Consider the following 26,130-nt stretch of genomic DNA (forward strand, 5'->3'; position numbering starts at 1 on the left):
CAGTTAGCAGTTATAGTTCCGCATTAATAAAAGGACCTTACTGATGCCCTGTTAAAACAAGGACATAGTGATCCTTACTCTGCTAGTCTGTTTCAGGCATGTCCTCTTCCAGGGAGGAAGGCAGACTATAAAGGTATTCAGAATTAAAAGCTTATCAGCAGGAACATTCCCAGTAGCCATAAAAAAAGAGGGAGTGTCCACTGCAGAAATGATCAGCTGCCTAACAGGGTAGAAAGCTAGAGATGGATCACACAACCTAGTTTCACTGCATGTCAATGTTGTCAAGGCAAACCACTGCAGGGGAAAGGGTACCATGAATTATTTTATTCTTGGAGCACTCTTAGTTTTGAGTACGGGTTATAACATGTCATTCTGTGTCCATGGACCAAAAACAGGATTGGAGAAGCCAGGAATGGAGTCTGGTTTACTTATTCTGCTCACAGAAATTAAAGTTGCTGTTTTCTCTCTTGGTGAACAGTAGTCTTTGTTAGACGTACAGAGATTCCACCTTTCCCACTTTCCCTAAGTGCTATCATTTGCTTCCCTTCTAAAAGGTATTCCTAGTAACAATGATGTCCGAGTAGTAGTGAATCTTTTCTATCACAGAATTGGACAAAAGCCTTTGGTGCACAAAGAACATCCCGGTTCAAAACTAGCCCACGCAAAGCAGTTGCTTGTGTTTTGACAGGTATTCTGAGGTTCCCAGAGGGTGGGAGCAACATCAGTTCAATCATCAGTTGGTCAAGCAACTGGATAAAATGGACTGCCAGGTAGAACTCTTTCCCTCACTCCTGACAGTCAGTCAGACATCATAAAACAAGCGCACTAGTTGGTACCGGATCGAAAATGCAATCGTGCTGCCAAGGACCTAGGTAAAAATCAGACACATAACAGAAACATACTGTCAAATGGTTTACAGGCTGTCAGATTCCTCCTTTCCAAATGGATTTACTAAGCTTTCCAGCATGCCTCATTTCATAAAATAGCAACTAAAGACTACTTTTTTTTGGTATAGGAAGTCGCAGAAGTCTATCCAAAGACATTGTTTCTTTCTCTAATGATTTTAGGTATCAGTGGGAGATTTTTCATTGTGCCTGCACACAGTCACATTCTAAGAATATGTGCACGAGATAAGAGTTTGAGAATAACTCCTTCCCCCTTAAGGAATTTTAACATAAATTTTATGTTATTTTAACATAAACCCCATGGTTTGTAATGGAAAATACCTTATGTCAAAGCTGAAATTCAGTACCCTTACAATAAGGTGCTATCAGGACTTCTCTGCTGTGACTGGGATCAAGATAAGTGCTATCTACTTCCTTTCTTCTCCCATCCCCAATGTCATCTGCCTAAGCCCTCAACAGGCTTTCGTTGCAAGCTCTCCCTCTCAAATTGGACTCTGGCTAAGTGTCTCTTTCCTAGTAAGAATCCCTTATCTTAAATCTGAAGATGAAAAGAAGGATTTTATTGTGGCCAGTTAACCAATGCAGGCCTTTCAAAAAGCGGTGTTTTCACTACACTATGCTCGAGAATTCACATGCTGAATAGAGGTAGTGGCAGGATCTGTGAAGCATATCCTTATACTCCAAGTGGCTTCAAAATGCTCCCGCATGCCCCTCAGACTGAGAGACTGCTGAGCCACATGCCATCCTTATGCAAGTCCACTTGCTGGTGACAACTGTGAGACTGTTATTTTGTATTACTGAAAAACAGGAACGTACCAAAAGGCTGTCTTGAGTCAGTGATATGGCAAGGCACTCTGCTGTGCTCACGTTTTTCTTGCAACCAATGATTCGTGCCTTGGGAATCTTCTTAAGCTAACCTTCTGACTTTTTTTATAAGCTCTCAATTGAACAGGGAGGTGTGTGTGGATTTCTTCCCCCCTTGAAGTGTGTAAACCTCTTATTCTCCTCAAGCTCCACAGCTCAACTGCACTTTGTGTGAAGAGCACAATATTTTACTTTCCCCTTAAAGCTCTTGATACTGACTTGGATCTGTTTCTGTTGCAGAGTAAACCTTTCTACTGGCGGAACCCTTTGTCTGACCTGAATGAGTAGCAACAGAAGAGTGAGATTTCGCTCGTGGGTGGGTCCGATCAGCTTTATGACAAAATTAATAAGTGTCATATTATTGCATTCAGTGTATTCGCCATCTTCATCTGTTCCACTCCTCACATCTACTACGTGCAAGATCTTGACTACCTGAGGAAAGAAATATTGGACGCTATTTCACCAGGTATGTTTGGTGTTCACTGGCTAATCTTGCTCAAGACCCCTTTTGCTGCACCAGCCCTGAAATCCTGGTTGTGGTCTTACCAAAAAGGGAGGACAGACTTATGATGGTCCTGGGGTACTTCTATGTGTGGTTATTCTGAAAGACTGATTTTTAACACAATCAAGTGACTGGGAGGGATGGTAACAGACTTTCTTCAGTAACTATTGAACTCTGAAGTTCTGCATTTTCTCCCACCCTGTTTCTCTTTCACTTGATGACTGCCTCAAAATGCACCTGAATTTTGAATGTTGTCCACAAATTACCTTCAGAATGCTTGTTCCCAGGGCAGAGAGGCTCTTAGTTTTGAATTTGGAGTAGCTCATCTCCAACCTGCCTGTACTAGGATTAAGCCTAAAAGAAACATTTAAAATTAGTCCAGATGCAACAAGGAGATAGATCACTTTGTAAGCAGACTTCGATCCACAGCTGAGAAAGAAATCCAGTGGTGGAAGAAACAGGAATAACCTGTTAAATAATACTTAAAATAATACTTAAAACCAGCTGCTAGTATCTAGCCCCTCAAGTGGGGCAGAGAAGACTCCTTCCCATTGCACCCCCAATATATGCTGTGTAGTTTAAAGAATAAAACAGAAGAATCTAACATCTGCAGAGAGAACTGCTGATGTGGCATAGTGCTATATAGAATGCTTGTTACTGTGAAATCTTAGCAGATCCCACTACCGCAGTATTAAAAGCAGCCTGTGTCAATTTCTCTCGATCTTGTAGGTTGGAATCATCATGTTCTAACCTTGTTAAAAATCATTCTGTATCTGAGGGGTGGGCTGGTCAGAGAAGTGCACTTCTTTGAAAAACCTCTACTGTATGATCTGACTGTAGCTAGCAGAGTGAGCTGCTGTCTTTTAAAGAAAAAGCATACTTGGACGGCTTTTAAAAAGAGCACCTTCCACCACCTTTCTCAGCTGGTGTTGGAGGTAAAAGACACAACCTGTAGTACCACTATAGGTCACTTGGTACATTACCTCGGTAGCCGGTGACGGGGACAAGGAATGACGTGGAAGAGTTGAGGCAATGAATAGAGGAAGTTGAGTACTTGTGGGATGAAAAAAAGCAGCATTGTTTTGCTGAAGTGTCCCAAGATCCCCACCACAGCAAAGGTCATGCCAGCAAAGTAGCAGAAGGTATCCCCAACAAACACTCGAGATGGGTACCTGTAATCCATGGAGCAGAAAAGCAAAGGTCTGACATGACTGCTATTGCCTCAAAAACGACTATTTATAACCACTGATTGTGTGCCCACATTGCAGGTCAGGGGACAATGGAGATCTGCAGCAGATCTACGCAGTAAAAACAATTGTAGGTATTTATTCTAAAAATTGCAGGAGTGGGACCCACCACCTGACTTGCGGAGAATATTGTATGAAAAGCCAGCCAGTGAGGCACAGGAGACAGTGTATTCTGCATGTCTGGGTGAGCTGGTGTGACCACAATTGTTTTAATACAAAACAATCCATGCTTTGTGTTTTTGGATCTGGCAAGAAACCTCTCTACACTCCAGTGTTCCACACCTGGAGGTGGTTAAGTGGTTTTGTTCATTCAAAAAGGGAGAAACTAGAGGGAAAGGATGCTTCCAAACAAATTCTGAATGTCTGTCCTCTTACCAGTTGTAGTAAAATAGGCCCAGTGTGGTAAAAAAAAAGGGAATCATGAAGTAGAGAGAAAAAATGTGATCATCTTGATAATCCCCTATAGAAAAAAGAAAAACATGTGTTTGTGATAAGACAAGACTGGTTCATTTTTAGTAATACCAGCTACTGAAATCTAAAATTCAATCACCCTTTGCTTTTTGTGCCCACAAAGGTTTGTTATTTTCCTTACCGTTTAGCTCTACAATATTGAATATGATAATGGAAGCAGCTATCACCAGCGACTGTCCTGCTTCAATTCCATTAATTCCAGCAAGAATGTTGATGGCATTAGTGCAGAACACTGCTAGCATACCCATGTACACGTAGTAGAGGATACCTGCAGAGCAGAGCAAGCCAAATGCATCAGTATTTGGAGGCAAAGCAGGCCCTAGACCAATTCACTGAAGCTCTCACTTCTTGCTTTATAAAACAACCTATTACCTAACAATCTCAGTGAGTTTTGATAGTGGTAGCTTACAAATAAGATTGCTTCCTCTCTTACAAGCTGGCTGTCATGTGTACATGTACTGTGACAAACTGCCGTGACATGGTGGCCAGCTGTAGTGCTGTTTCTGTCTTTCTAACATCCTGATGTTATCAGCCATGTGCTGTGTGCCCCACTACTCAGCTGTATTGCCAGGATCATGGGAAAATGACTGGCGTCTGTCTATGCACACCTGAATGTGCACTGGGTTTCTGGATGTTCTTTCCAGCCTAATGTTTAGTGGGTGGACTGCCACTCTCTTACTGATTACTTAAGCAAATTCTTAGTCTGCTCCCTCTGCAGTAAGAAGTGCTCAATGTGATCCCTTGCCACATGGATGACAGCTTCTGGTGATTCATAAACTTACCCAGGTCCAAGTGCATGCCCAGCAGCACCCGGAAGGGCTTAGGCACCACAATGGTCGTGTTCCCAAAGTTGGTGAAGTAAACCATGAGCAGTGGGAGGGAAGCCATGGTAGGAAGAAGCAACTTGTGGCGCCAGCGCAGGTTCAGAACATCATCTGCAAAGCCCAGGAAAATCATGCAGCAGATGGCAAGGAGCGAACCGATGAGCTCCACGAACTGCAGGACAGAGAACAGGACCCCGGTCACCGGTGGCCACTCCCTGCCCCTGCCTGCCACGCTTGCAGCACTAGACGAACCTCACCTCGTCGTGAGGAAAGGCCGCGCACTGCTCCTCCACAAAACATCTCAGGAAGGGCACGGGGATGAAGCAGAAGAGGATGATCAGGAACACGGCACCGCTGATCACGCCCTGTGCTTCGGGGCTGGAAGGTAGAGCGGGGGGAGTCAGCCGTGCCTGGGCCGCCCCCGCGGGGCAGCTCTCTGGGGCAGCGCTACTCACACGGGCCGCCTTGAGGTCTTGTTGAGGTCCTCCCCGAAGAGCCGCGCGGCGAGGAAGTGGTCCGTGAAGGCCGGAATCAGCGTGAGCGTGGCCGCGAAGCCCAGCAGCGACCCGCCGAGGTTGATTAGGAGGGGCACAGTGGGCCAGGCCGCCATGGCCGCGGCGGGCGCTGCCCCTGCCAAGGGCGCGGAGCGAGGCCGGGCGGGGGCGCTGCCCACCGCCTTCCCGGCCGGGCGTTACGCGGGCGGCGCCGGATGCGCGGGGCCATCGCGGCCTATCGGGGGCGGGGGCGCCATCTTTGGCCCTGGCATGAGTCTCCTGCCGGCACGGAGCTCTGCTAGCAGGACGGCCGGGATCGGTAGCGGTTTCCGCCGCGCTGAGGGTGTATGGAGGGGTTTGTCCCCGGTGCTAAGGTTCGCGGTGCTTCTCCTCCTCCGCGAGGTTCCTCCGAAACTCTGCGCCGGGAGCAGCACTCGCCCAGGGACGGCCCACGGACTCCGCCCCGCAATGCCCACAACCGCTATGGCCACCCTGCCCCCCCCCCCCCGTTCTTTATTGGTACGTCACTTCCTCCCATGCGGGATGCGAGTGAGTCCCAGAGGAGGGCGGGCGGCCGGGACCGCGGCCGCGCTGAATGAGCGACGGCTCCGCCGCCTGCCAGCCGGAACCGCCTTTTGCCCAGGTCTGGGGATCCGCGCTTGCGGGCGAGTCCCGGCCAGCGCAGTCACCGCCGGCAGGCGGGGTGGCGAGGCGTGTTACCCGGGTGCCGAATGCGCGAGATCAGAAAAGTGAGCGGCCGTTGGGTTCGTTTCCCCACGTGTTTCCTCAGATGTCGGGAAAATTCAGTAAAATACCTTACTGGAGATTTTTGATTGTCAGGAAATCTGTAACTGGTGATGGGCCCTCGGGGCATTTTTGGGGGGTGGGGAGGGGAAGGCAGGATAGGCTCAGTGTCCATTCACTGTTCTGTTCAGGTGTCAGTCGATGAGCGGAGGGGGAGACGCAGCAGAAAGTCCGGTAGCAGTAAGAAGAACTTTTACGTGGCCTGCAGCTGTATGGCAACATGAAATGGTTTCTGATGGCTTTGTGGCCACCTAAGGAGCTGCTGCTGTGTTGAGAGGCCACCTCTGCTCTGCTGTCTGTTGCACATAGACAAAAGTGATTTTGTAAACTTTATAACAACTTTGAGGCGGGCACACGGTACCGCCGGGGACGAAAGCACAGCACAGAGGTGCAGGGGAGCATATCTGGCCAGAGGCCGCTGCTACTTTGGGTTAGGCTGTCGGGAGGTGATTAAAACTCGTGTTACTTGCCCACCACGGCGAGAGTGGCACAATCGCGAGCAGACGAACGGAAAGGATCTGCTGTGTCCTGCGTGCCTGGTGGGAACGGGGCAGTGACTCCCATCAGAAAAAAAGCGTGACGTGAAGGAGAAAAGCGTCGTTAATCGAAGCTCGGAAAGCCGGTGGGGACTTGGGCTTTCAGGTTGCGGCTGTGCTCCTATTTCATTCCCCCAGAAGAGAAGACCCGCGGCAGCAGCCGTGAGGTTTCCGGGCCGTTCAGACCGGGTACCACGGCCTGCACGCAGGCCCGGGGCGGAGCAGCGGGCAGGGTGTGCGCCGCGGCTCGGGCGGCGCCGCCGGGCCGCGGGGGGCGCGCGCGCTCCGCCGCGCCGGAAGGAAAGAGGCGGCGGCGGGTGCGCGTGCGGTGCCGCGGGGCTGCGGCGGGGCCACGTGCACCCGGTGCCGCGAGCGGGGCAACGCCGCGGCCCGCCCGCCATGCCCGCCGCGCTGCCGTGAGCCCCGCGCTCTGTGCCATGGGGCCAGACCTGGGCTGGGCCGCGCTAGTGCTGCTCTTTGCCGCCTCGCTGCTCACCGTGGCGGCCTGGCTGCTCCAGTACTGGCGGTCCACGGCCCTGCGAGCACTACGGCGTCGCGGAGCGGCGGGGGAGGAGGCCGGGGCCCGGGCGCTGCTCGCGGCCCTTCTCGCCCTGAGGTCCCTACGGGAGCAGTGGCAGCGAGCTTGGGTGCGAGCTCTCAACAGCCAGGCGCGCCGGCACGGGGTACGGCAGGGCACGAGCCGGGGAGCGCGGGGAGCGGCAGCGAGGTGAGGCGGGCCGACCCGCCTGCTCTTTGTTCGCGGGTGCCGGGACAGCCGTTGCCCTCACGGCGCTCCGGCCGGAGGAGCCAGTAGGCACCTTGCGGACGGCTCAGTTCGGCCTGCGTGGGAGCAGTGCGAGCACGGAAAGGGCGGAGCGCGTTACCACGCATCGTTTAACGCGGGTTGGGGCAATACTGTAGTCACTCTGATTTTCCGCAGCAATCTCTTCGAAATTTTCTGGTATTTATTTTCTTTATTCTCCCGGTATTGCCATTGTATTATCTGCAGTTTTGAAGTTCGTGAAGGAGAGTACGCCTTGATGATTCCATATGGAAATAATTCCATTATAGCTTGTTGCCTGCAAGGCAGGGACTTAATACCTGCAGAAACTGTGGTCCAAAGAAGTCCAAAGTCTATTGCAATATCCCCCTTTTTTTTTTTTTAATCGTATAAGTGGGAAAGGGTTTCCTTTCTGTTAAGTTGTGTAGGCAGTTAAAGTCCTGAAAAACATAATGCAAACTTGTTTTTGAGTTTTCCAGCAAGATAGGAAAAGTATCTCCCTTTTTGAATGAGTGACAAATTCTAGGCTGGATTCAACGTGAAGTGCCTTCCCCCAATGGGCATAGTGCTCCTTCTGTAGAAACTCACCCTCTGCTTCCATGCCCCTCTTATCACAATGCAATAGTCAAGAGTGTCACCAGTTTCCCATATCTGATATGCTGTGCTTTTCTGTCATGTGTTGAATTACTCACATTATCACAAAATGACCTGAATGTATACGTTCTAGAATTTAGGACTCCTGTAAAGGGAAGATTAGCCAGTGGCTGAATTGGCATGGAGGCCCCAGAAGGCCCCACTTCAGTTCCTGCTGCAGCTGCTCCTTGTGTGGAGTAGCATTGCCTCAGTGAGTTGCTGGGTCTAAAAGCTGTTTTCTGAAGTGAGGTCTGGGAGTTATCCTGGAGGACTTTGCTTGTGTGAGATTCTGGATGAGATTTGGGCTTTCCTGGAGGTGCTTCCTATCTGTGAATTCAAGCTTCAGCTGGACACCTTGTTTCCTTTCTCTGTATAGACAAGTCGAGGTGGGTAGAATTATAGTGTGCGATAGTTCTGGATGCTGGCTGGAGTGTCTCTGGGACCCCACATCATTCATCCTCTTTGGAACTATCAGGTTGGCTCTGACTACTGAGAACTAACAGTTTTCTCTTTGCAGAGTTCAGTGCAGATCACATTTGAAGAGGGTCCTCAGTTACCACAAGCTGCCAATATAAATTGTGTGACATGCAAGGGACAGTCAGACCATAGCATGGTAAGGCTTTGCTGTTCTAAACTGTGCAGTTTGGTGTGATGGTGTGTTCTGCAGACACTGCTGAAGCCTTTCTGATGGAGATGGTGGAACCAGGGAAGTTTTGTGTGAGGTCTCTTTGGAGGAATTTGGAGGCCTGTCTCCTGTTTGGAGGCTCTGGAGCTTGCACAAGTAAGCTCTGTGAGAGAAGATATGTTGGTGGAGCCGGGATGTGTGAAGGCTGAACCCAAACATCGGGGTTCTACTGTGGAGAGCAGAGGAGTGCTCTTGTCACAGCACAGGGTGTGAAGTTGCAGGTTTGCAGCTTTGAACTTGGTGAGAACAACCCAGCAGCCTCTTGCCGGAATATAAACTCATCTTTTCCTTTTCTTTTTAGGTGCTGTGGTGCCATCTGTCAGCTGAAGCTGTGAAATTCCCTGTCTCTGTTACTCAGCAGTCCCCAGTTGCTGTTTCTGTGGACACGTATCATGTCACTTTGGCTGTGCTGCAGGCACAGGTAAGGATTACAAAAAGTTAAACATTGACCTCCCTCCTCCATCTAGTCCCACGCTGATCGAGGAAGGAGGACCTGATTCAAAGTGCAAATAAAGGCCTCATTGTGCTGTCACTAACATTTGGTGAGGTAGCAAATATTCCCCATCTGCATGCCGAGTCTTGTTTTCTGAGTCTTCATATGCAGATTTTGGCTATGAAACATAGCTGTAAGAAATTTCAGAGAGTTTTGAGACATGGCTTCATTCTATATAGTGCTTTCAAGTGGGTATTTAAGAAGTGAGAAGTTCAGAGAATTCAATTCCCCTTGTGGCATAGTGGGAGGGGAAAGACTATGTAAAAGTATGGTGTCCTGGTAGTGGGTGAGAAAAAGAAATCTATGGTGAGGAGTAGTTTGCTTGTCAGTTCCCCTCATTACATTCACAAGAGCACAGTGCAGCTTTTTCTGTGTGTTGGATATCGGAGATGCTTATTCCAGCAAAGAAGCTCTGAAATCACAATGGGTGGTAACTCCATAGTTACTTTCTGGCTGGATTTGATTCTTTGGAATATGGTTTTCCATCATGATGAAGGACATGATGCTGGAGATGGTATCTTGCTTGGAGGTAGTGTGCTCATATGTGCACAAAAAAAAAAAAAAGAAAAGATAGACATGGCAAAATTAGAAGTAACTCAGTGGTAGCAGAAGCTAATTCCATGCTGTTGCAGACAGTTTCAAGCTTGTTCTTGAACCTTTTTGCTCTCAGAAGCTTTATTACAATTTTCAGCATACTTTTATCAGGTTATTCCAGTTTGATTTTGTACCACTGTTCTGTGGTCATCTCCAGAAATCCAGAGCTCCAGAGAGCTCCTCTCTCTCTCTTTAGCATGTAGTGTGCCTGCTGCCAGTCTAGTTATGGGCAGCAACTGCAATTGCTTTTAATTTCTGAAAAGTCCCCTTTTTCACATCTCATCCAATTGCTCCCCTACTCATTGGCATTTTCTAGGTCTCTTTGTCTGCACCTGGTGAAGTTTTGGGTTGATTGTTCGTGTAAAGGAGTTGCATATAGTATTCTAATTCAGGTCTTGCTGCTGCTGTTTTATGAAATGCAGGTTAGATTACCACATGCCTGCCTGTTTTTTGGAATACTTCAAGTACTGTGTTCCCAATTGTGCCCTGTGCCCTGTCCATTCTGGCACACCTCTTGTTGGTTACTTATGTGGCCACTGTGTCTCATATATGTTGCTTTTGTCTGATGACCTTCTGTGTTGTCAGTAAATGTCAACCTGGTAATTGAGAACTGTACTGAATTCTATTACCCAGTTTTTAGTAGAGCTGTCAGGTCAGTTCAGTTCCATTCGTGTGTGGTTCTGCCTCTGTCTGTCACATTAGTGATGCTTTTATGGGTACGTGGGTGTGCAAATTCTTAACTTCAGCTAAACTACAGGATATTGTATATTCTAGTTTATTGTTGCAGACTGTTGGTGACCCAGGTGGGTCTTCAACCTGAGGATCATCTTGTAGAGATGTGTTGCTAACTTATAAATGGTTGCGTTTACATTTGGCAATGCCTAAGTGATGTGACTCAGTAAATATCCTATGTGTTGGTGCCCAGTTGGGCACTTGTGGATTGTACTCTGCAGGCTTTTTCTTCAGTGAAAGAAAAAATGGATCATTTTTCCCTCTGGTGGTGCCTGGGCATCCAGTTGCAGTGTGGGAGCCAGATATCGCCATGGAGCTTCTACAGCTGCTTCATCCTGTAGGCCTGGGAGCACTTGCGTTCCTATGTTCTGTTTTTTACTGTTGCCCTGGTGTGAGGGCCTTTCAATTGCTGAATTTGGAATGGGGCAAAAATCACCTAATGTAAGCAGAAACTGTTTCCAACTATGGATATTTGTTCTGGGCCAGGTGGAGATCCACTTGGAGGAGATACAGAATGAGGGTCTCCTGGTGTCATGGACATTCAAAGACAGACCAGACTTGGACCTTTTTGTTCTTCCACGACTTGGGCTTCCTGAGGTGAGTGGCTAACAATGAGAGGCTGACTGTGAGTGGAGGAAGGAGCAGAAACAGCTAGAAGCTGGGCTGCTGTGGAGGAGAAGGGTTGGCAGCTCACTGCCATGGCCCTTTAGGGCAGTGGAGAGGATTCTTTCACCCTGGAATCGGTACTAGCTCAACTGTGTCAAAGCGGCATCCTCAAGAGGGCTGAAGTAGCACCAATATCTGTTGAAGGCTTTCTGTCTATTGTCTATATCTTTCTGTTGGTTCCTCCTGCTGTTGTCACATGTAGAGCTGCAAAACGAGCTGGGTTGCCGCTCTTTCTTTGTGTGAGGTGTTTGTTTGTTGTTGCTGTTGTGTTGGTTAAGTTTGATTGGGTTTTTTTGAAGGGATTAATTAAAAGTAGGAGATTAATGTGGGGAATCCCTGGGTTAGAGGTTTAATGAACAGAATGTGGGTGTGCTTGCACTTCTGTGATCCAGATAGGTTGGTTGATTTGTTGTTCTATTGACACCGTTGTTACTTTATACTGAGTAGTTCTAGGAATTCGACTGTTTTCCCAAAAGTGTGGTGGCATCATCTCCTGAGGTGGTAAGCATGTGACAAACTATAAAATCTGTATTGTAAAAATTTACACCAGCTAAACTACAGAAGTAGAGACTTAGTTTGTCTCATTTAGAAAGCTTGCATTTGCCTGCAGCTGCTACACAGAAGCTTTAAGCTCTGAGGAGAGCTAGTATGGAATATGGGAAGAGTGTTTGGGAGGTTATTACTGGGAGAATGACTGTGTAGTATATTAGAGGCGTGAGAGGCAGGTGGAGCTGTAAATGTGTCCATTTTTTAATGACATTCCTGCATTTCCCCTTGATTTACGGAGAGAAGGATGAAGGGAGAGCAGATTTGTCCACTATAAAGGATCTGGTCGAGGATACCATTGTCAGCACGAAGCCAGCCGTGATGGTGAATTTGGTGGCCTGTACCGCTGGAGCCAGTGCAGTAAGTCACTCTTCTTGTGTCATTCTTGTGCCCCAAACACAGGCACAACCCTAACCCAAGACACTTCTGAGGGCTGAGGCTCAGGCAGGATCCAGGGCTTGAGTTTCACTTCTGGGTGACAGCCGAGTCCTGGCCTGCACTATCATAGGGGTTTGGGTACTGCAGTGTGGTGCTTAGGGATAATTAGAAATTGCTCCCAAGGGCAACTCCTTCCACCTTTTTTCTTGAATGCTGGTTGTTGATCACATCCTCGTGGAGCTGGACTGCCTGAGATACATCTCTTTTTGGCGGTTGGTCTTGCTCTGAACACGAGGGCTCTCTCTAAGGCAGCATTTGCAGACATGGAATGTCCCATGGTTTGTCATCATCAGTTGACTGTCCAGTAGGCAGCAAGCTTGTTCTTGCCTGTCGCCTTCTCTGTCTGCCTTAAACTTCCCATCTGAAATAACATTAGGGCCCACTGGAGGTCAATGGCCTGGGAAACCTGCAGCATCCCTTGATGGCCTTGCGGGTATTCCCCTGTGTTGGTGTGAGGATCTACTTAATAGATACAAGGACGATGCCTCTTGATGCTGTCTCCTGGTGAGTGAATGATAAAGGTAATGGTCTCGCTCTCATCATTCCTCAGGTACCCAGCAATAAGTTGACTCGAGAGTGCCCGTCCAGAGTAGCAGCAGCCCCTCTGGGTTCTAAGCTGTTGCTCCGGAATCTTCGAGTGCTGAACTTGGGCTGCCAGGGAAAGGGAGGTAAGCATGAAAACATTTCTGATCCACGGGGGCAAGCGTGCAGGTGGTGAGATTGGAGCGAGTGGATGTTTTGGGTGGGTTTGAATGGAAAAGAGGAGTGTGTGTGTGACGAACCACTGCCTCTTGTTGATGAGTGCACGTGTGCCCTCTGTCTCTCTTGCAGGAGTTGGGGAGATACGCTGTGTGGCAGAGCTAGACAGCCCCCCGCAGCAGAAGTGGACGAGGCCAGTGATAAGTGGCAGTGTCGGTGCTGACGGAGAGATGGAGTGGAATGACGAGTTCTTTCTGTAAGTGTTTGTTCTCTTTCTGGCTGGAGCAGTGTAGGCAGACCGGCACGATGTCTGGGTATCATTACCAGGCTGCAGTAAGTGATGTGCACGGTGCAGAGATGAAGTCTGTGCCACAGGGCAATGTCTGTTTATGCTGCCCCTGTGCCGGACTGCTGATTGGGGCATTTGGCCCCAGCTTGCATACATCTTTCTCACTTCCCTGGGTGGGCAGAAGTGCTAAATGTAGGTGCAGCAGGTGCAATAGGATGTAGCATAAACAGCCTTTCAGAGGCACTGCCCTCTCAACTTCCACTGTCAACCTACACAGCTCTGCAGGGCACGCAAACCAGAATTCTCCTTTTTGTCATTTGGTACTCTAGTCATGTCCTCCATGGTAGTGCATGCTACTGAAACTTTAGAAAGGGTGAGATTTGAGGGAGGGAAGATACAGAATGAGGTTGTTTGCTCCGTGGCCACTTAAAAAAAGATTGCCTAACACCAGCCCCTCTTCGGTTTCAACAGGGAGTTGGGACCTAGAAGCAAAGAACTGAAACTACAGGTGCTGAGGAGCAGCGATGGAGGGGGAAGTGAGTACGAACAACCCTAAGATGGGTTTTAAGACTGGGAGGCAAAAATGCCTAAGGGACTCTCTGTGCTTTAAGCTCATGGTAGTTCTCTGTTGGTATGTGTGATGAGTTCTGCAAAGGATTTTTCATATTTAGCTTTATGTGAGCTTCTGTGACTCTGTGAAGTAACTCATTTTGTTCTTCTGCCAAAATGGTCTGGGTCTGACCTTGAATCAGGAGGTTCCTGTGGCCTGCCTGTCTGCATTCTGAAGCAGGCAGAAGCATGCAGGATTTTGCCTCTTGTATTAGGAGAGCTTTGCATAAGGCTCTTAACTGTTCTTTTGTACTCAGTTGGGGACTTAACTACAGCATCAATTTTTGACGGAGGCCACACAGCGGTCGTCTTTTTAAGGGAGTTGAATCCTGAATTGTTAAAGAGGAGCGGAGGAGCATTGCTTGCCCCTTCTGCCTCTCGAACTTAGGAGTTAATGGAGTTGTGGCAATGTGCTGTGTTGACCTATTGTGCTGCTTCCCAAAAGCGGGGATTATCTTGGAGATGTCTGAGGTGCTGAGGTCATGTGAAGTGTTTTATTTTTGCTCTTCCTTCTTGCAGATGTGCTGCTGGCATATGCCACACTTTTGATAGATTCTTTGGACAAGCAGCCATCTGGGAGACAGGTCTGCTCACTGGCCCCGGGAGCTGGACAGTCACTGACAGCTGAAGCTACCATTACATTGGAGGTGAGCTCATGATCCCACAAGCTGTGCATACATGCATGCTCTGGAAGAGTTCATAATGTGAGCCTCTAGCTGGAGACACGCGTGTTTGGGCCGGAGCTCGGCACAGAGGGCTAGCAGACCCTTGTGCCATGGAGGGGTGGATGTCACCTGCCCCTTGGTCCCTGAGCCTCTCGCTGTTGAACTTATACTGTACTGGGAATGGCTCCTCGGTACCCAGAGCTGCAGCTTTTGTTGCCCAAACATGCCTGCCTTTCCATCTGGGAAGAAGAGTGCCTCTCTGATCAGTGCTTTACTGCTTTTAGCTGCTGTTCCAGGAGTCTCCTGCATCTCTGAATGCTCCACATGCCACATCTCTGAGAACCAGCATCACCCCCACTAAGAAGGTGGAGATGGACCGGACCATCATGCCTGACGGCACCATTGTGACTACTGTCACCACAATTCAGTCCCGGCCCAAGGCAGACTGCAAACTGGGTGAGGCTGCACGGCAGCAGGCTTATTGTACAGGTGGCTCCTATGGCAGCACAGACTTAGCTGCAATATTCCCATGGCTGCTCATGAAGGCAGTAGCAAAACTGTTTAGCCATCACACCTGGATATGGCAGGCTCACGCTTGATGTATTGCTTTTGGTGTGTGGGTCAGAACACGGGCATCCATGCTATTCCCCTGGAACCTTCGTTGGAAACTCTTGTGTAGCCCTAGGGTAGAGAATTGCAGTTGTGTGTCTGGAGGAGGTGAGGGAGGGATGAGCCTTTCACACACCCTTTTGGTGGTGGGATGTCTAATGCATATGCTACCAAATAACCCGTGCGTGATGTCAGGCTAAGTGTTTAGCCATGCTTTCTCTAGTTTCTTCACTGCTAAAAAAGTTAGGCTGAACATACCGATTGTGGAGCCAAAAGCATGTTGATCTGGCTTCCTAGGGGTTGTTGCTGCTTGTGGTCTGGCATCCTGGTGAATGTGGTGCTGGATATTCCAAGAGGCGGGGCTGGGAAATTACATGAATGAAGTATTGCTGTGCGTCAGCTTCACAGGACTTGCAGCCCAGAAGGGCAACCACATCCTGGGCTACATCAAAGGAGGTGTGGCCAGCAGGCCGAGAGAGCTGATTCTCCCCCTCTGCTCTGCTCTTGTGAGACTCTGCCTTGAGTACTGTGTCCAGCCTTGCGGCCCCCCAGCACATGAAAGATATGGACCTGTTGGAGTGAGTCCAGAGGAGGACCGCTAAGTCGGTCACATACCTGGAACACCTCCCTGTGAAGAAAGGCGGAGAGAGTTTGAAGCTGTTTAGGCCAGAGAGGAGAAGGCTCTGGGGAAACATTACAGCAAGCAGCCTTCCAGTACCTAAAAGGGGGCTTGTAGGAAGGCTGAAGAGTGTTTTTTTTACAAGGGCATGCAGTGATAAGGCAAGGGGAATGGCTTTAAGCTGAAGGAGGGTAGATTTATATTAGCCATTAGGAAGAAATTTTTCCCTCTGAGGGTGCTGAGTTACTGGCACAGGTTGCCCAGGAAAGCTGTAGCTGCCCTGTCTCTGGAAGTGTTCAAGAGCAGGCTGAATGGGGCTTGGAGCAACCTGGTCTAATGGCAGTCTGGTTGGAACTAAGTGGTTTTCAGGTCCCTTCGAACCCAAAACATTCAGTGATGCTGATTTTTTTCCCAGTGGGCTTCTTACTGCCACAAAGCCTTACAGAGCTGCCTTGCAGGCTCTCCAAATGCTCGCTTGAGGCTTTTGGGGGTTGTGTAGGGGGCACAATATGATAACGTAGTAGTGTAAGCTTCATCTTCATTTACTGGTATCTCGGTGTTTCTTTTGCTGTGAAGATTCACCATCGAGGTCGCCTTCCAAAGTGGAAGTGACTGAAAAGACAACAGTGCTCTTGGAGACTGGCCGTCCTCACGGCCACTTGCCCAGCAGTAGCCGTAAGTGCTTGGAAATTTGAGGCTCTTACTGAAATAACTGTGTTCCTTAGCCTGTTTTATAAAGCGGCAGTCTGAGTGCGGTTCCCTGAACTTGCTTGCATTTTCTGCTTCAGAGAATGTCCAAGTGCCTGAGTGAAGGTGGGGGCAGAAGGCTGGTGGTGGTGGTGTGTGGGCAGGTAAAAGACATTCCCCTTTGACCATCCAGTCAGGGACTATGAGTGTTTCCTTGCTTGACGAGAACTTTCCAGGCTATCCGGACCCAAACAACTTTGGTCACCCTGCACTTGGGGCTCTGATTGTGTCTAGAACGGAGCACTGCAGCTCTTTTGACAGTTTGCTGCCAAAGCAAACTATTGGGAGTCTTTGGAAGTCTTTGTTGAGTGGTGCGGGGAAGGGGACGTGTATTTTAATTATATGCCTGGTGGGAAATGAAACTTTTCAGGTACCTGAAAAAGCCAAGGGCTACCTCTACAGAGCTTCCTTCATTTTGTTTATTTGGACAAGTCTATAATAGACTTTGGGTGGGGGAACTTACATGCATTCGTGTGCATGTAAGTTGCCTATTGCAAGCATTGCAGTCAGAAAGTGACGTTTTGCCTCTGCTGAAGGTTGGTACTCCAAGCATTGGTATTTTTCTTGTGCTCAGGGGATAGCCATTTGCCCAATGGCTTGGATCCGGTGGCTGAGACGGCAATCAGGCAGCTAACTGAGACGAATAACAAGACCACCAAGAAGACACCGACAAAACGTAGTACACTGATCATCTCAGGAGTGTCCAAGGTCTCTGGTAGTTAGGAGCTGCATTTCCAGTCTGGGTGGTTGCTTGTAGGGATGTGTGTATGAAACTAACCTGTCCTGTAGGGACTGGTGTGGGAAGCATGGATGACTGGCTCATCAGAAACCTTTAGCTGCTTCCCAGTGAGCATTAAAAGGTTCCTTGCCAATAGGAGTTCACAACCTTTAGCTGCTTCCCAGTGAGCATTAAAGGGCAGCTGCCAGTGGGAGTTCACAATGGGCAGCTGCAGAAAGGGATGTGGTTGCCGTAACTGGTTTTGAACCTTGTGGAGAATATAAGGAGTTCTCCCTGAACTTTGCTGCGGGAGTAAAGGATGTGCAGCAGAATGCCTTGTAATCACATTCCAGTATATTTCAGCCAAAGAGTGGCAATTGTCCATTGGTGCCATCTGGCACTGATGATCTGAACTGGGCCACCCACATGTAGGTATAGATGGAAGTAGGCAGATGAGTGGAATTCTTTTGATCCTGTGTTCATGTCTGTCTGCCCCTCTAACCTCCCTTCAGGTACCTATTGCTCAAGACGAAATGGCACTTTCTCTGGGTTATGCTGCATCCCTGGAGGCCACAGCGTATGGGGACTCTGAGGCAGACAGCACAGCTGACCAGATGCACGATTTTACTGAATTGTCGCGGCCACTGGAAGCGTTGCCATTGGGTCAAAGGGACAGTCAGGAGCTGGATGAGACAACGCGATCAGATGTCTCTGAAAGACCATCCGTGGAAGATGTTGAGTCTGAAACTGGCTCCACAGGAGCCCTTGAGACAAGCAGCTTGAAAGATCACAAAGGTAAGCATGAACTGTTAGGTAGGGTAGCTAACATGACCCATAGCATTAGCTGTACATGAGGACAGAGTGACATCCAGGTTCCACACCCGAGCATGGGGTCTGCAGCCACCTTTTAGCATAGCAAAGAGCAGCTTCTGATTGAGCTGGGAAGAGCCTGCCTTTGTCTTGTGGTTTTTCCACTGAAGTGATTTGAACTGCCTTCATTTGCAGGTGTCTGATTCCTGTAGCCTTTCAAGTTTCTGTGCTCTCTTAGATGGGAACCCTGCACATCCTGTGTATTATAGAAAACCCCTTTTCTCTCCCTGGTCTCCAGGTCCACAAATCAGGCACATGCCCGTAAATAACGATTCATCCTCTGAATTTGGCCACCTGTGGTGTGGACATGGAGGCCGCCCAGCAATGTAGATTGTACAGGCCTTGATTGCCCTCCTTCTTTCCCTGTTAGTATCAAAGCAGCTAGTGCCTCTGACCTGTCGTAATGTAAGATGTTCACACAAACTCACTTCTTTTAAATGATGGAGTGGGCTGCCTCAACCTAGCTGCTGTCCTGGCCTTTCCACACATTTGTCAGGTGGATGGTGCACCTTGGATTTTTCTGCTACAAACTTTTGTAAAGAAATGCAAATCAAAGTCTTGATTACTCAGACTATTAGAGTGGGACAAATTTTGGGGAGTTGTACCCTGTTACAACTAGGTATGATTTGGGCTGCGGAGGCCCCTTTTTTGAATGTCAGTGGGTAGAAGGGTGTGTGACCCAGATTCCCAAGAGAGCTGGTGGGGGGGGAACAGAGGGAAAATGGAAAGCAAACCCCATCTGTAGGAAATACCATTGTAGTGTTATATGGCCTGCAGGTTTTGTATCTTGTCTTTCTGATCCATTTGAGGTTGAAAGCAATTGGCATCTCCACCTTCTCCTGCTTGTGGGAGTCATAAGGAGCCGTTGGCATTATTTGCCTCTAGACTGGGCACGTCATGAAAATGCAGGCAGTTGTTCCGGGCGCAGGGGACAATGTTAATCCCTGTGCCCTTGAGACAGGCTGATCTGAGAGGCTTTTTCCATCTTGTATGTTCCTCTCAGGGTCTTCAGGTTCAGATGATCTCTCTTGTTTTCCATTCATGTGAGTCTTGGTTGTCATTTGAAATGCTGCACGCTTCCACTGAGAGGAGGATATTGTGTAAAAGGAATTTTATGCAGAGGGGAGATGGGATGGAATGTTTAGTGAGGCAGCTTGTTGGTGTTGCAGTCTATCGTCAGCTGAGACTTTGCCTTGGGAAGCTGGGATTAGCCAACCTGCTGCGTACTTCTGCCTCTCAGTGTGGAAGAGGACTGCTGTATAGCTGAGAATGGCTGGGTGTGTTACTGTCCCTGAAACTTGCCAGTCCAAGACACTATCATGGTTTCTGTCTCCTTCCTGTCCCTGCAGTTAGCTTTCTTCGGAGCGGTACCAAGCTCATCTTCCGGAGAAGGAGCAAGCAGAAGGAAGCAGGCCTGAGCCAGTCACACGATGACTTGTCCAATGTCACTGCCAACTCCACCACCAGAAAGAAAACTGGTAGCTTCTCTCACCGCCTCATCAAACGCTTCTCCTTCAAGTCTAAATCCAAACCCAAAGGTAGTGACAACACAACAGCTGGTGAAAACTGAAGGAGGGAGAAGCCCATTGGAAAGATTTCTCAGAGATTGTTTTCTAGTCTCTTGTCTTCCCACTCCATGGTATCTGTGACTTGAAGTCCAGTTCTTTCCAACCTTGGCTGAGGGAAGACACCCCAGTGCTTTATGCCGTTTGGGGAGCGGAGGTGGCAAACCCAGGACTTAGGTTGTTTGGCTGCCTTGGCTTAGCCTTCTCTGCTTGTTGCACCCTACTGTGCTCTCCCAGAAAATCCAGGTGGCATGCTAATCCCCCTGGGGGTTCCAGGAACTGCAGAAATGACTCTGTGTGTGTCATCAGGTGCCTCATGGAAACGGGGGGCAGGTCTGTCAAGTGGCAACCTTCAGAGTTAAAATCAAGAAACTACTGGGTTAGCTGTAGGACCAAGAAGTGTGACATGTAGCCTCATTCAGTCTTCTAGTGGCAGAGAATGACGCAGTCACTGATGATCTAAACACTATTATTGCTTGTGCTTGGTGCAGAGGCTGTAACTTGAGGTGTGCTGCAGGGTGATGTGTTCCTGAGCTGTGAGTTCGCAGAAGACAGCTGTCAGCTGTCGAAGTTGTGGTCCTCCACCTGGCTCTGCCATTGGAACAGTGTCTGGTTCAGACAGCTCTGAGGAACCCCTGTTTTCTGTGCTCTGTTGGTGAAGGAAGAAGTCTCTAAGAAGAAGGAGGTTTTAACTACTGTACAAGTTTTCACGGAAGCCTGAGCCTTCGCAAGAATGCCCAGTCAGTGCTGTCGGTTCTGCCACCCTGTGCAGCCACCCCGTGACACAACACTCCTTCCACATCTGTGTTCTTGAATAGGGAAGGGCCTGTACTGAGTGCACACACCAGCTATTCCCTTGCTCTTGGGGGTGGTTGGGGATGTTCCCAAAGGGCTGCCAGGCTGTCTTCCAGACCTGCCGAGTGTCCAGTCTCGTGCTGTCATGGTTCTCATGCCAAGGACTGGCACCATGCTGGGGATGGATGGCAAGGAATAAGGCAAGCAATGTAGTGAAGGGCAGTCTAATGGGGAGACTGAAGGGGCTTGCACATGGCAGAAAGAGGCAAGAGTTTATATATTGTCACTGATAGGTTTCCTTTAGTAGAGGGAATCTTTCTGGATTGTATTTGGTATTTCCTTTCTTCTCACAAACACGGACCCCTCTGTTCAAACAGAGGACATTTCTGCAGCAGGTACTTGCAGAGAGGGAGAAGTGGGCAGGGGCAGACATAAAATCCCTGTGCAGGAGGACACTGTCCTTCTGGGGAAACAGTTGTCCGGTCTCCTGGTCCATACACATTTTACCTATAATATCCCCAGAAGTTCCCTTCAGATAGCACATAACAATGCTCTTTGGAGAAACACTCATGTCCTGTCAACGTGCCTGGTTTGAGAGAAACCTCCTGCTATCCTGTGGGTTGTTGAGCTAAGGAGGTAGGACTGAGGGGAGGAAATACCTCACGGAAGAGGTATTTCCCAGGCCTGACTGTATTCTCTAGTTGTGCTCTTCCATCAGAGTATCTCCTGTGGTAGTGTCTGCTGTCCTTCCTTGTACAGGATGCTGCCAGCTGAAACAGCAGTTCTCTTGATGGCACAGGTAAAATGTGTTTCTTGGAAGGACAAACCCTAGCTTGCTGATACTGCTCCCGTGTACCATTTCCAAGGACCAGATTGTGTTTGGTGTCCTGCTGCAAAAGGATTTACAGGTGGCTGTTTCTTCCGAATTTGTACAGGTGGGGAAGGCCAGAGTTACCGAGGGTTGTAACTGAAAGTGCCTGTGTGTGCTAGCAGGAGGGACTCTTGGCTGTTTTTCCTGCTGATTCCTCACGTGATTGGGCATGTATGAATCTGAAAAATCATATTGGTTCAGCTGGCTGACCAGGAACCTCTACATCTGTTTTGGTCTGGGAGTCTTTGTTGTCCACAAACTCTGTCGGGTCTTTTATCCTTTGTTTCTTTGTTCCTTGTCCGCATGCACTGTGGCTTTGTTTGCACTTCCATGCACTATGGATGCCAGAGAACTCGCTGTTTCTCGCCGAGAATGATTTTCCTTGATGTCAGTGACTGGTTTGCGCTACAGTGCCGTTAGAACTTGACCATCTGTAGCTTGCCTATAGCAATCCAACCACAGATTTCACATCACACCTTCTTTTGCTGGGTTGGTGCGGTGCTGTCACATGCAGTCTGACACACCCTTGTTCTCAAAGTCTCGGAGTTTGGTTTCAATTTGGTACTCTCTCTCGCACCATCCCCTCTATGACTTGTAGCTATGACATACTTTATGTTCCATTTTTGGATTTTATTTATTCATTAGGACACCATCTCAAGGTACAAAACCATGAAGATTTGAGTCCAGACAGCACCACTTCTCTGGCACGAGACTGTGAAGCCTTGCACTAGAAATGCTGGTTTGAGCAGAAGAGCCTGTGGCATTTCAATTGTGGGTTAGTCAAGGACCTACCATGAGTCTCATTTGATAGTCCTGTGTTCTTTTCTTTAAACTGTAAGAGCTTGAGCTGTCTTGGTGTGGAGTGGCTGGAGGTGAACACCATTCACCGTTCTTCGGAATCAGGGATCTGAGGCTCATGGACACAAGGAAGACTCTGAGGGCTAGCCAATGTTATCCTTGTCACTGTAGACTGGAGGCAGAAAAGGCAAGGTTTCTGTCTGACAAACGCATACCTAGATTCTTGGTCTGGCTTGTAGGAGGAGGTGATAGGAAAGGGAGTTAAACAGAAGCTCAAGTTACTCACTGGCCTTGGAGACCCTTTCTAGCTATGTTAAATGGGCAGTTCCTGTCATAAATCTGTGGCTTTCCTGTTTTGTTCCTGGTTTGTTGGCTCCAGGCTATGCCCGCCAGTGACTTGCAGCGGAGATACGGTTTTTGATTTTGAACTTGATGTGGCAGAAGACATCTGCACTGTGTTTGGCCAAGTGAATGGTATGTGGGAAGCATGCCAGTAGGGGCATATCTTCCCTTGAATTTTTAGCAGTGTTTTTTACCACTGGCAGTGAATTGTGCTGCAAATCAGTATCTGGTTAAACGGCTTGCAAAGGAAAGGGATGTTGTCGAGTGCTGGCAGAGCACATCTTCAAATATTAGGTCCTACATCTGGTTGTGTTTCCTAGAAGAGATGTATTTTCTGACATTTTGTTGCTTCTCCAAGTTATACAGCATAGGAGTGCTATTGTAACCTTTTGTCTTCTTTTGAATATTCTCTATAAGTCCAGACTGGTTTTCAGGGTGTTTGTCAAAAGTACTGTTTGAAGAACAGAGGGATAGCAGGGTATGGGTCTGCTGTGTGCATCGAAAATTTTTTGGTTCTGATACTCTCCTCATTAAACGTGTTGATCTTTCCTCTTCTTATCTGAGCAAGGCTTTCTTTCTGGCCCACAAAGATGTTTTCATCCCCCAGGCAGTAGGTGCCGTTTTTTTTAATCCTGACTTTAAGAGCACAGGTTCCTGGTTCCTCAAAGGCATGAATGGTAATGAATTCGCCTCGTGGTGGAGGTGTGGTTATTGGTGTGAGAAACAATCTGTCTATCCTAATTTTCTCAGATGAAAAGAGAACGTCACACGGGGTTCTCCAGAAGCTGCAAAGATGAAGTCCCCAGGAATTTCCCCCCACAGAATAGCTGCTTTAAGAAACCTCTTTTGTATTTAATGTATTCTGTGTTTCTGGCTTTAGGACAGAAGAAATGCTATTTGAAATCTACTTTCCCAGTTTAACTTCTTCCAGATACCTGTGCCCTTGCCTTGGTGCTGCTGTGGGCTCTGTGGCATTTCATAATGCTTGGGACCACAGAGTAACCCCATGAATGGCACAGGCCACCATCAAAATTTTTAAGCTCGAGTGATCTGCAGTTGGCAGATTGTTGTCTCAGGGTAGGCTCGCTTTTTGCACCTTGTGAAATTGGTCCACCAAATATATGGTGGAAGAGGAACAGCAGAGCAGTGGGCTTGAATGCGTGGAGGCTTCAACCTGCATATGAGGGCCTGCTTTCCAGATGCTGTGTTTTCCTACTGGCTGCACAAGCAGAACACTGACTTGTACATGAAGCCAAAGTAGGCATTTTGTTGAGATCATTTTGGGTTTTTGTTTGTGTTGGTTTGCTTGGAGGGTTTTTTGGTTTGTTAGGGGTTTCATGTTTGTTTGTGGATTTTGTTTGTTAGTTTCCTATTTTGGCTGAACAGATTTACTAGAATTTACCTGTGTATTTTTACTTCTCTGAAGAAAATAGAGTTACACTAGCTGAAAGCTGTAATCATGCTTGTAAGTATATTTCTGTCTAGATAAATCTTCTCCCTGTGCTTAGGGGAAGGGTTTAGGAGTCTCATCATCCACAAAGACCTCGGTGTTGGCCCACGAGAGATATTCTCTTGAGTCAGTGGAAAACAGACGCAGGAAAAATGAAGGGAACCTCAAAACCTCAGTGTTCTGAGGGTGCCATAGGATTTAACATGATTGATGTCTGAGGCCAGAGGAATTGGGTGCATGGATGTGTATTTGCACGTGCTTATAATAAGAGCATACTCTAATTATAGAGTATGCGGTGCAAAGTGACTGGGGACGACAATGCCAATAGATGGGACAGGAGAGTGGCCTTACCAGCTTCTGTGGCATTCATACTCATTTATGGCACGGACTTATTCAGGAGCAGACCTGAGCAAGCAAGTCCAATTCCTGGCCCTGCAAGCACCCTCATGCAGCTTATGCAGTTGAGGGTGGGGTTTTAGGCAGCTTGACTGAAATGGGAAAGAGCAAGGGGAGACTACTTACGTGGAGAGCAAGTTCAGTGAAGGGGAATGTAATGAAAGCTTCTTCCAACCGCAGGCAAGTGCTGTTTTTAGATTAGAACTGGGCGTATGGCAAATGTTCTTGTTAAAGCAATGATGTAGTTTCTCTTGCGATATTGTTTGCTGAACCTACAGAGAAGTCATTTCTGAGTAGCCCTGGAGATGCTTGAGTGTTTGGAGGGTTGTAGTTTGTGGTCTTTTTGCATTGTTCTCTCCATCCCAACTCCCCTACTGCAAAGTCACGGTGAGTCTCGGGGTAGAGTAACAGTCCCAGCATTGGTCAAACTTGTGGCAAAGGTGTGCTTGTGATCTCACAGCTCCTTCTACAGGCATGACTGCTCCACATCACCTTTCATTGCTTTGTAAGGTACTGGACCAAATACCCACACGGAATTTGAATTGACACCCTTCCTTGTGTGTGCTCTTTTGTACTTTGATGCTTTCTGTCTGGGTGGATTATTTTGACCCCACATTGTTCAGGTGGGAAAGAATTGGAACTGTGTAGCTAATAATGAAAATAAAACTACATATGACTAAATGAAGTTCTTGCACCTTTGTAAATCTCAAAGGAGAATTCTATTGCTGTGTAATGGCTGAATCTGTTAACTTATTAAACCACATGAAAATCAAAACCTGAGTCTGATTTCATACTTGGTGTAGTGCTGTGAATTTCCCTCCAACCTGTCCCTGAGTGGCCGGCTGGCTCCCGAAATTCCGCATTGTGCAGGATGCCTCCCAGATCCAAGCTGGCACCAGTGCCAACTCGGGCTGGTTTGACAGCGCCAAGTGGCTCCTGCAGTCTGCCATCAGGAACCTGATCTGGTGAGTTTTGTTTGCCAGGGAAAAAGGCTGTTGGTGTTCAGGTACCTGTGATGCTAAGTGGGTGGCCATCTGCTGGGGTTCTGAAATCCAGGTTGCCCCCCTGCCCCATCTCTCACTTCCTCTGCCGCCCACCGGTGACTCCCTACAGCAGCATGTGGGAGGCCTGACACGGTCTTTGGGATGACACACAGACATTGCAGGCTGAGGTGCAAATATGGGGGGGGGGGGGGTGTTGACAGGTGGAGAGCTGACACTGAGGGTTAGGGGTGCAAAGGACACAGGGTACCAGGTAGGGTTGGGGTACAGGTGGGACTGCCCCAGGACCCTCCCAGCAGGTGCAGGCAGTTACCCCAATTAGAAGGTAGAAATGATGTTTGGAGGCCACAGAGTTACAGGTAGGAGTTGAACAGTTTTTTAGGGTTTTTTTCAGGGATTTTTAAGGATATTTTAGGGGATTTTTTTTCAGGAGTTTTTTAGGAATTCTCTGGGAATGTTTTAGGATACCTTTAGGGCTTTTTTCAGGGCTTTTAAAAGAACTTTTTCGGATGTTTTAAGGGCTGTCTTAGTACTAATTGGAATTGTTAGGGGTGTTTTTGGGTATCCTTGGGGCTTTTTTAGGACTAAAAAGTTTTTAGGGCTTTTTGAGGAGTATTGAGGGTATATGGAGGACTTTTTTAGGACTAGGGTATTTCTAAGGTTTTGGGGGGAATTTTTTAGGGTTTTTTTAGTCTTACCAGGGCATTTTAAAGATTTAAGGTGTATTCTTAAAGCTCTTTTAGGATTATTTAAGGATTTTTTTAAAGGTTCATTGGGGATTTTTAGGGGTGTTTTACGGGCTTTTTAAAAGTAGGGTATTTTGAGTGTATTCTGAGGCTATTTTTAGGGTTCTGTGGGGTGTTTAGGATACT

General features: G+C 48.1%; 2 protein-coding genes across 4 annotated transcripts; one reads left to right on the forward strand and one right to left on the reverse strand.

Moving 5' to 3' along the window:
• Positions 1 to 304: 304 nt before the first annotated feature.
• DPAGT1 (dolichyl-phosphate N-acetylglucosaminephosphotransferase 1) lies at positions 305 to 5,725 on the reverse strand. Of its 2 annotated transcripts, XM_058819148.1 has the most exons (9): positions 5,269 to 5,719; positions 5,071 to 5,191; positions 4,772 to 4,985; positions 4,111 to 4,257; positions 3,894 to 3,978; positions 3,255 to 3,443; positions 2,538 to 2,625; positions 2,046 to 2,201; positions 305 to 868 (listed from the first exon to the last, which is right to left on the reverse strand). In XM_058819148.1, the coding sequence occupies exons 1-9, from the start codon at positions 5,421 to 5,423 to the stop codon at positions 803 to 805; spliced, it is 1,221 nt and encodes a 406-aa protein (XP_058675131.1). In that variant the 5' UTR covers positions 5,424 to 5,719; the 3' UTR covers positions 305 to 802. The 2 variants fall into 2 exon arrangements, with proteins under 2 accessions (XP_058675131.1, XP_058675133.1); XM_058819150.1 differs by lacking the exon at positions 2,046 to 2,201 and having other exon boundaries at positions 5,269 to 5,725.
• A 1,359-nt stretch (positions 5,726 to 7,084) lies between these two features.
• C2CD2L (C2CD2 like) lies at positions 7,085 to 24,995 on the forward strand. 2 transcript variants are annotated; one of them, XM_058819146.1, is made up of 14 exons: positions 7,085 to 7,330; positions 8,579 to 8,674; positions 9,048 to 9,167; positions 11,052 to 11,162; positions 12,021 to 12,137; positions 12,766 to 12,883; positions 13,047 to 13,170; positions 13,675 to 13,739; positions 14,332 to 14,459; positions 14,762 to 14,933; positions 16,282 to 16,380; positions 17,027 to 17,160; positions 17,683 to 17,965; positions 19,390 to 24,995. In XM_058819146.1, the coding sequence occupies exons 1-14, from the start codon at positions 7,085 to 7,087 to the stop codon at positions 19,608 to 19,610; spliced, it is 2,034 nt and encodes a 677-aa protein (XP_058675129.1). In that variant the 3' UTR covers positions 19,611 to 24,995. The 2 variants fall into 2 exon arrangements, with proteins under 2 accessions (XP_058675129.1, XP_058675130.1); XM_058819147.1 differs by having other exon boundaries at positions 12,024 to 12,137.
• Positions 24,996 to 26,130: the final 1,135 nt, after the last annotated feature.

The sequence above is a fragment of the Ammospiza caudacuta genome, chromosome 23 (assembly GCF_027887145.1).
Source record: "Ammospiza caudacuta isolate bAmmCau1 chromosome 23, bAmmCau1.pri, whole genome shotgun sequence".
Lineage (NCBI taxonomy): Eukaryota > Metazoa > Chordata > Aves > Passeriformes > Passerellidae > Ammospiza > Ammospiza caudacuta.